This window comes from Malus domestica, chromosome 10 (assembly GCF_042453785.1).
Source record: "Malus domestica chromosome 10, GDT2T_hap1".
NCBI classification, from domain to species: domain Eukaryota; kingdom Viridiplantae; phylum Streptophyta; class Magnoliopsida; order Rosales; family Rosaceae; genus Malus; species Malus domestica.
In genome coordinates this window covers 27418067-27431330 of record NC_091670.1, presented here as the reverse complement: position 1 = coordinate 27431330, position 13264 = coordinate 27418067, and the positions used below count along the sequence as shown (strand labels likewise).

At 39.0% G+C, this 13264-nt stretch overlaps 1 protein-coding gene across 1 annotated transcript; it reads right to left on the bottom strand.

The window, feature by feature from the left end:
- Positions 1–7461: 7461 nt before the first annotated feature.
- Positions 7462–7896, bottom strand: LOC139188652 (uncharacterized). Its single transcript, XM_070806297.1, has 2 exons — positions 7881–7896; positions 7462–7793 (listed from the first exon to the last, which is right to left on the bottom strand). The coding sequence occupies exons 1-2, from the start codon at positions 7894–7896 to the stop codon at positions 7462–7464; spliced, it is 348 nt and encodes a 115-aa protein (XP_070662398.1).
- Between the last annotated feature and the right edge of the window lie 5368 nt (positions 7897–13264).

Sequence of the window (13264 nt, the reverse complement as noted above, 5' to 3'; positions counted from 1 at the left end):
GTGTTGCCTTTCAACGAAGAAGATGAGATACACAAACAATGTTCGAAATTAAGTGTATTGTAAGTTGTACATTTTTACAAGATGAGATACGCAAGCAATGCCTAAATCGTTTCTGTATTTTTTCGTTCGGAACCATGTTTAGCTAGCGTTGTCCTGAATGGATTTTTGAAACAGAATTATAATCTAAAATTTGGACTGCTAGCTAGCTTAGGGTTTGAATCTGATATATGATGAACCACTTTATATAATTGGGTTGATGATGAATCATCCACTACACAGTTACTACCCTTTATAGCATGAGAATGCATTGCCGTGGGCAACAAGAAAGATGCATTCCCTAATTCCGAATGTGTTCACACTCACTTGACCTTAATTATTATCACCTTTGCTAGCTAGCTTCAACTTAATCTTTCTCTACACTCTACACTTAACCTCAATTCTAACAATTTGTATGTTGTATATTTGATCATGTTTGATTAATGAATTAACTAAACAGAAGGCATGTTGTGTTAACAATCTGCAAATGTGAAGCAATACAACCATGAAATGAAATGATGAGTACCCGCAGATATCCACCCTGCGGTGTCGCCTTGCAGCGACGAAGCGGGTGTCTATAGGACAATATGATTTCCCCGGTCCGAAGGCTAGCTCCAGGGTGAGTAGCAGCAAATTGAAATAGCTATTTACTTAATCCACAAGTTAATTAATTATCTGCAACCGGGATAAGTAAGTTGAATAGAAACCATGAAGAGGAGAGGAGAGCTCCAAAATTTCAAAGATAAGAATTACCACTGCTAGAAGGTAGTGGTTGAAACTTCAATTTACAAGATAAGATACATAAACAATGTCCAAATCGTTTCTGTTTATATTCGATTGGAACCATATTTAGCTAGCGTGGTCCTGAATGGCTTTCTGAAATAGAATTATAATCTAAAAATTGAGACTATTAGCTTGCTTGGGGTCTGAATCTGATATATGAGGAACCGCTATAATTGGGTTGATTGGGTTGTTGATGAATCAACCACTACACGGTTACCACCCTTTATAGCATGCATATGAGAATGCAAAGCCTTGCATAACAAGAAAGAGGCATTCCCTAGTTCAGGATCTGTTCACACTTACTTGACCTTAATTATTATCATCTTTGCTAGTTAGCTTCACCTTAATTAATTTCTCCAAACCCTACCCTTAACCTCAACTCTAACTATTTAAACACCTCTTCATTTCTTTGAAAATTCACACTTCATTCACTCTTTAGCTTTCCTTATTATTTCTCATCCCATCCTCCCTCCCTCCCTTTGTTCTTTTGATAATTGCTTGACAACCATGCACTTCTTCAAGATTGTTCTCGTTGTCATCGCTCTTTGCTTCGTCACTTATCTCGGAAAGAGCAATGCTGCCACACCATATGATATCTTCCAATTCGTCCAGCAATCCCCATACGTCTTCTGCCTCCGGAATGGAATTTGTGGAAACCCACCAGTTCTGCGGCATACCTTTACGACACACGGCCTCTGGCCGAGCAACTTTACCGATCCATCTGCATCTATACTCTGCGCTGGCACGCTATTCGACAGAAAACAGGTACACATTGAATATATTTACTCATTTCAGTTTGTTTTTTTTCTCCTGCAGCTCTCTGAAATGCTTGTAACTTCTCGTCTTTGTGCTTCAGATGAATGCTGATCATAATCTGCAATTACTTTTGTCCAATTCCTGGCCCAACTTCAACAATAGACGGACAAATATGGATTTCTGGGAGCATGAGTACAACAAGCACGGCAGGTGCTCGGACAATAAATTTTCCCAGACACAGTACTTCCACGAAGCTCATAGATTATGGTTGACCTACAATGCACAATATCTATTTTCTCAAACAACTGGGATTGTACCAGGACATCAATATGATTACATCGACCTTGAATCGGCCATTCGACGGACTATAGGAGGGAAAACACCTCTTCTTATGTGCAAGTATGATGGGAGGATCGTGTATCTCCAGGAAGTCGTCATCTGTTTTGACTACAACGCAGCGAATCCGGTCGATTGTGTCAGGACAACAAATTGTGGGGCATTGGTATCGTATTCACTCTAATGGGTATATATAGTGGCTGCTACATATATCTATATTAATGTAATAAGAACAACAATATAATGATGATTTCGAATTTATCGATCTCACCATTTCATATCCTAAGTAAATGTTATGTAGTACGTACATGACCTGATGAATTCTGATTATGGTAATTTGCAGTGCAATTTGTTTGGGGTAGTAAATTCGAAAGTTTGATTCTAATTTGTTTTAAAAGCCTTTCAAAATCCGTCAAAATTAACTAGACCATGACATTCCGAAGTTAAAACATGATCAAATATGCGGCAGACAAAAGTTTTACTGACACCAAATTGCTATGCATCCTGCAAATATATAATATAATTGGCACAATATTACAAATGTTTTGGTAAGAAATTTACATTATTCACAGAAACAACAGGTGATGATAATCTCTATGAGATGGAGGTGGAACCCCTGGCCTGGAATTTAATGGAGAATACAATGAACGGGAAGTTGTTGAAGGTTTTTTGTACGGAGGTAGTAGCGAACCTCATCGTTCCGTCCAAACTCCGAATGACTTATGGACGGGGTGCATTGTGAGCTCGGGAGCTAAGGATTTTGTCGAAACGCCACCCTTTTAAGCAGTACCACCATAACATCAGTGAACTGGTAACACCATGTGACAGTATAAAAGTCACTTCCAACAATTTCTCGGCTTCACAATAAGGGGAGGGGAAATTTTTGATAACTCAACAAAATACGCAATTAGTTTAGAATTCAATATCCGAAATTGCTCCAGGAACCAATCTTACACGTTTGTTGTTGTATAAACTGGTTGAGAGAGTATATATTCAAGTTACAAAGGAGACGTATAAACGAGATTTTATCATTTACATACAACAACAGCGGAGTTGCTCTTCTTCTGCTCTCTCTCTCTCTCTCCCCGCCCCCTCCCCCACCCCCCACCCCCTACCCCCCCAACCCCCCTCCTCTTATATATATAGTGTGTATACATAGGTGAAACCCCATCTTCCTACTCTTTCTGCAACCTTCCATCCTATTCCTATCTAGATAATGTTGGAATTTTTGGATCGCTGGGCCCGCCCCACTCTAACGACACCGATACTGTCCCCACTTAACCACCTGCACAATCCTCAGGTGTGGGGTTTTACCACAAAAGGCCTCGGTATTAGTTAGAGTGGGGTAATACTATTTAAACCCCTTTGGTTTTCTTCACCCCACCGATGTGGGACAGTTTAACACTCCCCCTCACGTGTAACCTCATTTAGTGGTTCACACGTGGAGATCCACATCGGTGATTGAAACTCAGAGGTCGGCTGACGTTGGGCCCACTTGTTTTCAATTGGAACTCAGCGGTTGTCTCTATATTAGTTGTTAGCATACAGACTATAATCTTGTATATAAGTTTCAATCAATCTATGAGTACTGAAGAAGAGGAAGATGAGAGTTGTAGAGAAAGAGAGAGTTAAGCTTGAAGAAGAAGAAAAGACTCTGCACTCTATTTGATTCATACACACACACTAAGCACATGTAGCAAGAGCAAATATTACTTAATCTAAGATTACATCTTAGCTGCACACTTGGACTATGATCCAAGGGCTGATATTTAAAGCTGACTTCTTATTATATTTCAACATATACACTTATAAACTAACACTCCCTTCTAAGTGATGTGCTGAAATCACTCCCAAAGCTGTCCTCAGTAATTCAAATCGATCCCTTGCCAAAGCTTTAGTGAATATATCTGCAATCTGCTCTTCAGTCTTGCAGTATACCAGATCAATTTCACCATCTTGAAGTGCATCTCGGATGAAATGAAATTTCCGATTAATGTGCCTGGTTTTGTGATGATGAACTGGATTCTTTGATATGGCAATTGCTGAAGTATTATCACACAACAACTTAGTTGGTTCTGCTTGTTCTTCCCCGAAATCAGAGAGTACAAATCTTAGCCAAATGGCCTGTGCAGTAGCTTCTGCTGCACTGATGTATTCTGCCTCTGCGGTTGAAAAAGCAACACTGCTTTGTTTGATTGAGGCCCAAGAAAACACACCAGAACCAAGATTGAATGCATAGCCAGATGTACTCCTCATATCATCTTCACTTCCACTCCAATCACTATCACAATAACCAACCAACACTACTCATTTTCCCTTCTCATAAACAACTCCATAGTTCACAGTGCCTTGTATGTATCTCAGAACTCTCTTAGTTGTCCCCATATGCTTCTTGGTAGGATTGTGCATAAACCTAGCCAATAAGCTTGCTGCAAACATAATATCTGGCCTTGTTGCTGTCAAATATAGCAAACTTCCCACCATTTGTCTATATAAAGTCTCATCTGCCAGATCACTTCCATCTACTTTTGTAAGTCTTTCATTCATAGCTAATGGTGTTGCAACCGGCTTGCAATCCCTAAGTCCAAATTTCTCAAGCAAAGTCTTTGCATATTTCTTTTGATGCAAGAAGATGTAATTATCTGTCTGCAGTACCCCAAGACCAAGGAAATGATGAAGTAATCCTAGATCAGTCATCTCATATTGTCTCATCATCTCACCTTTGAACTCTGCTATCATCTCCTTTGAACTTCCAGTGTAGATAATATCATCTACATATAGTGACACAATGAGAATGCCACTGTGAGATGTCTTGATATAAAGAGTAGCTTCACTCGGACTTCTGTGGAATCCAGCCTTTGCAAAATAGGAATTTATTTCTTCATACCAAGCTCTTGGAGCTTGTTTCAAACCATATAAAGCTTTCCTGAGCCTGTACATTTTGTCTTCCTTGCCCTGTATAACAAAACCAGATGGTTGATCCACATACACCTATTCATTCAACACTCCATTTAGAAATGCAGACTTTACATCTAACTGAAATAATTTCCATCATTTCTGTGCAGCAAGGGCCACTAAAGTTCTCACAGTATCAAGTTTTGCCACTGGTGCAAAAGTTTCATTAAAATCGATTCCAGGCTTCTGAGAGTAACCTTTTGCAACCAACCGTGATTTGTTTTTCTGCACTGAACCATCCAGATTTAGTTTTGTTTTATAAACCCATTTGACTCCAATGATTGGTTTATCAAATGGTCTATCAACAAGATCCAAAGTATGATTCTTCTCAATCATAGAAATTTCATCTTCCATAGCCTTCTGCCATGATTCATCCTTGGCAGCTTCTTCAAAACATTCGGGTTCTATAATGCACAGATTACACTTCTCATATATTTCTGCAATGTTTTTGTACTTGAGAGGAGTGTGATCAAAATCCTGTGGACCTGTCATTCTTTCTTGATCAGAGAGCTCAGTAACTAAGCTTGGCCCAACATTCTCTTCACTGAGTGTTTCAGAATCACAAGCACCTCCTTCACAGTTTTGTTCTCCTTCAGACATTTCAATGATCTGGATACTCTCCCTTCTTTCCTTCTGTGCATTCCAATCCCAACATGCTTCTTCATTAAACACAACATCTCTGGAAATAGTCACCTTTCCAGATTCAATGTTATAAAGTCTATATCCCTTCTCACAACTACCATATCCCAAGAAAATACACCTCTTGCTTGCCAAATCAAATTTTGTCTCTGTTGACTTGGCACATGAGCATAACACAAAGAACCAAACACCTTTAGATGCTTAATTCCTGGTTTTCTCCCACTGTAAGCTTCAAAAGGTGTCTTCTTATGTAAAGCTTTAGTTGGACATCTATTCAGAATATACACTGAGGTATTAACTGCCTCAGCCCAAAATTCAAGTGGGATGTCCTTCTCCAACATGAGACACTTAGCCATTTCCACAATGGTTCTGTTCTTTCGCTCTGCCACACCGTTTTGCTGTGGTGTGTATGGAGTGGTAAGTTGTCTTTCCATGCCTACATCTTCAACAAACTTGTTAAACTCCATTGAAGTGTATTCACCTCCTCGATCACTCCTAAGCTGCTTTAGATTATAACCACTCTGCAACTCCACAGTGGCTTTGAACTTTTTAAACACACTGAGAACTTCAGATTTATGCCTTAAAAAATAAACCCAACACATCCGGGTGCAGTCATCTATGAAAGTAAGAAAATATCTATTGCCAGCTTTTGTAGTTGTCTGCATCGGACCACAAATGTCACTATGCACAAGCTCTAGAGGAATTGATGCTCTAGTATTAGCTTCCCTTGGAAATGCTTCTCTACATTATTTGCCGAGAACACAACCTTCACATACTCCTTTAACTACTTTGATTTCTGGTAATCCTACTACCATTTCTTGTTCCTGCATCAATTTCAAACTGCTCATGTTTAGGTGTCCCAATCTTTTATGCCACATAGTAGTAGAAGCACATACATTTGCCTTGAAAGCAATATGTATTCCAGTCTGTAATTTCATTGGAAAACTTCGATTTCCCCTTCATTGGAACTTTAGCAACCATGTTGGAATATGAGCTATCATCATAGATTTCCACCTTGTGACCTCCAAACACCAAATAATAACCGTGCTCCATCATTTGACCCACATTGAGCAAATTTTCTTTCAGTCCAGGCACAAGCATAACCTCCTTTATATATCTCTTGCCTAGTTTAGTTTCAACTACAAGACTCCCTTTACCAGTTACATCAACAAGCTGTCCAGTACCCATTTCAACTTTTGCAGTTACATTCTTATCAATATCCACAAGTAAATCCTCCCTTCCAGTCATATGATTGCTACACCCACTATCTACATACCATACATCATCACAGTCCTTTACACTAGTATTAATTTGATTACTAGCATAAAACATGGTGGGTGTAGATTCTACCTTATTTGCATAATTGAGCTGTTGCACTGGTTTCTTGCTATTACAATCCCTTGCAAGATGACCAAACTTATCACAGTTATAACACTTTGGTTTACCCTTGAATCGACACTCACCAAAATGTAGCTTATCACAATGTTTACAAGGATTTCTAGCACCATCAGTGGGTTTGTTATCCCACCTCTTCCCTTTTTCTTTCCAATTCTTATGGTACCTTGCACTTTGATTTCCAGTGAATTTAGCTGGTTTGGGATTCACATTGAGACTAGCAAATGCTTTCTCAGTTTTGTGCTCAGAATGTCTATCTAGACGTAGCTCAAAACTCTTCAAGGAAGCCACTACTTCTTGTACCTCAATCACATCCAAATCCTTCGAATGTTCAATAACAGAGCATATAGAATCATAAGCTGATGGCAAACTAATCAATAACTTTTGAACAATCCTCTCTCGAGATAACTCCTCTCCATAACTCCGCATTTGATTTATCAGATCAAATAACTTTGTAAGATAAACAGAAAGTGATTCATCATCTCGCATTCTTGTATATTCAAATTCCCTACGAAGACCTTGCAATTTAACATTTCTAACCTGTTTATCACCATGGTACTCTTATTGCAGAGTATCCCATGCGCCTTTTGAGGTTTCTTCATAAGAGATTCTGGGAAATATTTCATCTGAAACAGCTCCTTGAATCAGACCCATAGCTTTAGCATCTTTCATCAGTCTCTCAGCTAGAGATAGCTTCTCAATACTGCTCGACTCCTCATTTTCTTTCTTCTTTCCATCAGATTCACCATCATCCTTCGAATCTGAACTCTCGAAACCTTTCTCAACCAGATCCCACAGTCCGTGAGATTTGAAAATCGTTTTCATCTTAATACTCCAGAACTCATAATTATCACCTTTGAAAATCGGTGTTCTCACCTCACTACTACCCGATCCTGCCATGTTAGACTCAGATCACAATCGACTCGATTTCTGGGTAACACTCTTCACAGATCTAAACGCCCAGTATCAATTGATCAAACCTGGCTCTGAGGCCATGTTAGCATACAGACTATAATCTTGTATATAAGTTTCAATCAATCTATGAGTACTGAAGAAGAGGAAGATGAGAGTTTTAGAGAAAGAGAGAGTTAAGCTTGAAGAAGAAGAAAAGACTCTGCACTCTATTTGATTCATACGCACACACTAAGCACATGTAGCAAGAGCAAATATTACTTAATCTAAGATTACATCTTAGCTGCACACTTGGACTATGATCCAAGGGCTGATATTTAAAGCTGACTTCTTATTATATTTCAGCATATACACTTATAAACTAACAGATAAGAATGGTCAATTGATTTGGGATCTTAATAATAAATTTTTCCCAGCAAGCAGCAGTGAGAATTAGAGGTCAGCAAGCCAACTTTCGAACAAATGGTGGATGCAGCATTTATCAGGCTGCCTCACTATATAAATTTGATCTCCAATTTTATTGTCGGAGTCCTGGTTCTGGTACCATGTCCACAAAGCCCAAGTCTCATTCTTCACCTGCAAGTTATGCACATCAAAATGCACGCTTAGTGTATAATCCAGGTAGCCTACTAGCCTACATCTATATGTTTGCTACTCAATAACCGATCAAGGGTATTCAAGTCAGTCACAGGATTTTCGCACTCCGTATAAACAGATATTGGTGCTAAGTGATTTTCTCTTGACACTGCAGTGGAATGGTAAAAATGATTTAAACTGGTTCCATAACATTTACCCATGTGTGGTCTTTCTATACACATTGACAGTCAAGCACATGCTCATCTTTCCATCAATCATTTTCAAGTTGTATCATATGTAGTGTAGGGTCATACAAATTAAAGTATAACGTTTATAGACAATTGAATGCATTGTCAGACTGGATATTTGCCAAACAGAAACATAGAAAAAGGAGTACCTCAAGGATCCCATGGCCAAAGCTGCTTTCTCTGAAAGCACTGTAATCCGGTTGCCGATCCTAACAAAATTTACCTGCTGCTGGGCCGGAGGTAAAGTTCTCTGCACAAAAGGCACCATCACCTAGGTGTTGATCAGAAGTAATTGATGGCTCTGGGCAATGACCAGGTTCGTCAGCATCTTGAACTGCCATCTTCTCCCGATTACCCTCGTCTCCAACGGTGAGATATACAGGACCACAGTGATCTAAGTTGTAATCATAAACTCGATTCGATCGCTCGTAGGCATGAACCTATTGTTTTATTCAAGAAAACAGAAGAACATTCAGTGCACTTTAAAGCGAGAAGATATTTAGTTACAATGAGGAAAATTGTCATCATTCATAGACACTAAGGACAACTTAATAAAATCATGCTTGGGATCGGAACCAAATGGTAGTGCTGTGATAAGAGTTTCAAGATAAGGTCATTGTTTCTGATAGCGTTTCAAATAAGTTTGTGTTATGTGTTTTAGCAATAAGGGAACCAAGTACCAATTAATTTCATATTAAATTTGTTTTCTCAAAAGTTTAAAGCATAAACTGCAGTTCCTTCTAGCTTTCTATCACTATCTGGTTACTGGTATGAAAGAAAGCCTCAGTCGAATGACCCTTATACCACTTCTTCCACATAGTTTCTGGCTATAAGAAAGAAACCTGTTACCTATCAAAGATTGTGACAATCATTGGTGGTTATCGTTACTTACATGTCCATTGAACACTATATCAACGCCATAAGAGTACAGTAGCTCTTCCATTTCCAACCTCATACATTCTGCCTCTCTGTAATGGACCTCATAGGTACTATACCAGGGATGATGCCAAGTATCTAGCAACCAGGGAGTTGTGGATCTTGTTGGTATTTAGACAATCTTTCATCATTAATAAAACTTGAATAAAATGATAAAGATTGAAAATCAAAGAAACAGAGTGCAAAGAGTTTTTTGGAAACAGATGGCTGATGCTTTTTACTTAAAATAGAGATCTGATATTTTCATTCAGATATTTCTGATATATATGGCTCAATACATAAGCCGACTGAAGTAATTGGGTCGACTGATAAAGAGAATGGGTCGACTGATAAAGGCAACAGTCAGCCTTTTTACACAGAATCAGTTTCAGTAAAGCAGAATCAGTTTAAGTAAAGCATTAACTTTTAACACTCCCTCTTAATGCTTTGCTGCTTCACTCCCAAAAGTTCTCTTAGGTAGATGAATCTGTCCTTTGGTAATGCCTTGGTGAAGATATCAGCAACTTGATCTTCTGTCTTGCAGTAGACCACATCCACTTCCTTGTCTTCCACAGCACCTCTGATGTAGTGATGCTTCAGAGCAATATGCTTTGATTTACCATGACAGACAAGATTCTTGCTCATGGCAATAGCTGACTTATTGTCACAAAGGATATGAGTTGCTGATTCTTGTTTCTCACCAAAATCTTGCATAATTCTTCTCAGCCACACTACTTGAGAAGTTGCAATTGAAGCCGACACATACTCAGCCTCTGCCGTTGATAGTGCAACTGATTTCTGTTTCTTAGATGCCCAAGAGAATACACCAGTCCCTAATGTAAAAGTATAGCCAGATGTGCTCTTCAAGTCATCCACACTACCTCCCCAGTCACTATCACAGAACCCATACAATTTGGGCTTAACATTCCTTTCATACATAATACCAAAGTCAAGTGTACCTTGTATGTATCTTAGGATCCTCTTTGCAGCTCCATAGTGAATGCAAGTAGGCTTGTGCATAAATCTGGACAACAAGCTTGCAGCATACATAATATCGGGTCTAGTCGTTGTTAAATACAACAAACTCCCAACCAGGCTTCTATACACAGATTCATCAGCATCACCACTACCATCTTCTCTTTGAAACTTTTCATTCACAACTAGAGGTGTTGCAACAGGCTTGCAACCAACCATTTTGAACTTTTCTAGAAGTGTTTTTGCATATTTCTTTTGAGTAATAAAGATACCATCATTTGATTGAATGATACTAATTCCCAAAAAATAATGCAACATGCCTAGATTACTCATCTCATATTTCCTCATCATGTCATTCTTGAAATTCAAGATCATATTACGACTACTTCCAGTATAAACCAAATCATCAACATATAAGGAAACAATAAGGATATCTGAAATACCTTCTGTTTTGACATAGAGGGCAGGTTCATTCTCACTTCTTTGAAAACCTCTTTCATTGAAATATGAGTCGATCTCTCCATACCATGCTCTCGGAGCTTGTTTCAGGCCATAAAGTGCCTTCTTAAGCTTATACACCTTGTGCTCTTGTCCTTTAAGAACAAATCCTTGAGGTTGGTCAACGAACACCTCTTCTTTTAGGACTCCATTTAGGAAAGCCGACTTGACATCAAGTTGGTGTAGAAACCACCCCTTCTGAGCAGCTACGGAAATAAGGCCTCTGATTGTTTCATGCCTAGCTACCGGTGCAAATGTTTCTTGGAAATCAATCCCGGGTTTCTGAGAATAACCCTTTGCTACCATTCTAGCTTTGTTCCTTTGAACGGAACCATCTTGATTGAGCTTAGTCTTATAAATCCACTTCACTCCAATGACGGAGTTGCCACAAGGTCTGTCCACTAGTTCCCATGTCTTGTTTTTCACAATGACATTGATCTCCTCTTGCATTACAGCCTTCCAAGTCTCTTCTTTCACTGCATCATCAATGTTTTCTGGTTCTTCAACACAAAAATTGCAGCTTTCAAAGACTTCATTTAAGCTCCTTAACCGAACCGGCGTTGAACTTGGACTTGAAAGTGTAGGAGAGTGAGCTTGAGGACTGTTTTCAGGTGATAATTGTGGAATTTCTGGCTCAATTTCCTCTTCATTTGGTTGATTTTCTTCTTCAATTCTGATTTGTGCAGATTCCTCTCGGATGGTTGCTTGATTCCAATCCCACGAAGATTTCTCACTAAAAATAACATCTCTACAAACCACAACTTTCTTCCTTTTTAAATTGTAGAGTCTGTACCCTTTTGTGTATGAAGCATAGCCTATGAAAATGCATCTTTCACTTGACTCATCAAGTTTTTGTCTTAGTTCTTTCGGAACATAAGCAAAGCAGATTGACCCAAACACTCTCAAATGATTCACGGAAGGCTTTCTTCCACTCCATGCCTCAAATGGTGTCTTATCTTCAACTGCCACTGTTGGATACCTATTCATCAAGTAGACCGCTGTATTAACTGCCTCACCCCACAAATATTGAGGTATTCCCTTGTCATGTAACATTGCCTTAGCCATTTCGACTATGGTTCTGTTTATTTCTCTCAGCTACTCCATTTTGTTGTGGAGTGTAGCTGACAGTAAGTTGTCTTTCCAAGCCAATATCTTGACAAAACTTATCAAATTCTATGGATGTATACTCTCCTCCTCTGTCACTTCTAAGAACTTTGATTAGATACCCAGATTGTCGCTCAACCATAGCTTGAAACTTCTTGAAGATTGAGAACACTTCTTATTTCTGTCTTAGAAAGTATACCCAAGTCATTCTGGAATAATCATCCACGAAGATTAGGAAATACTTGTTTCCCACTTGAGTAGAGGTCTTCATGGGTCCACAAACATCTGTATGAATCAATTCCAATGGAACTTTTGCTCTCCAAGCTTTACCATGTGGAAATGAATCTCTATGATGCTTCCTAAGTGCACACCCACCCTTCACAGATTTCTTCATTTTCTTGGATACTCGGCAACCCATGCACCATTTCTTTTTCTTGTAGCTTCTTGAGACTTTGAAAATTCAAGTGGCCAAGCCTTTTATGCCATAGCTTTGAATCTTCTTGCACTTCCATCTTGAATGCAGATTGAGTTGCATACTCAATTGTGAGAGGAAAACTTCTACTCTTCCTCATCTCAATCTTAGCCACGAGTTGTTGACGATTCCTCCTATCATATATCTTGCAAGTATTGTCTCCAAAATATAAGTAGTAGCCATGCTCAATGAGTTGTCCAAGACTTAGCAAATTTTGCTTCAAATCAGGAACTAACATGACATCCTTGATGAACATCTTTCCATTCTTCGTATGCACGGCAATAGTACCTCTTCCCAATGTATCGACTAGCTGCCCATTTCCCATCTTCACTCGGGTTAGGTTTGTAGTGTCAACATTATGGAGAATGTTCTTATTCGCCGTCATATGATTGCTACAGCCGCTGTCCACAAACCAAACTTTAGCTTCTTCTTGGACGGTTGTATCATGACCAACATAAAACATATTGGTCTCTTCATCTTCTGCTTTGGTGTAGTGAGCTAGCTGATTATCTTTGTAGGTACAATCCTTTTGCATATGCCCGAATTTGCTACACTTGTGGCATTTCACTTTTCCTTTGAACCAACATTCACCGGAATGAGCTTTGTCACAAATTTTGCACTTCGAAACATACAAACTCTTCTCAACCTTTTTCTTGTCTTCAAA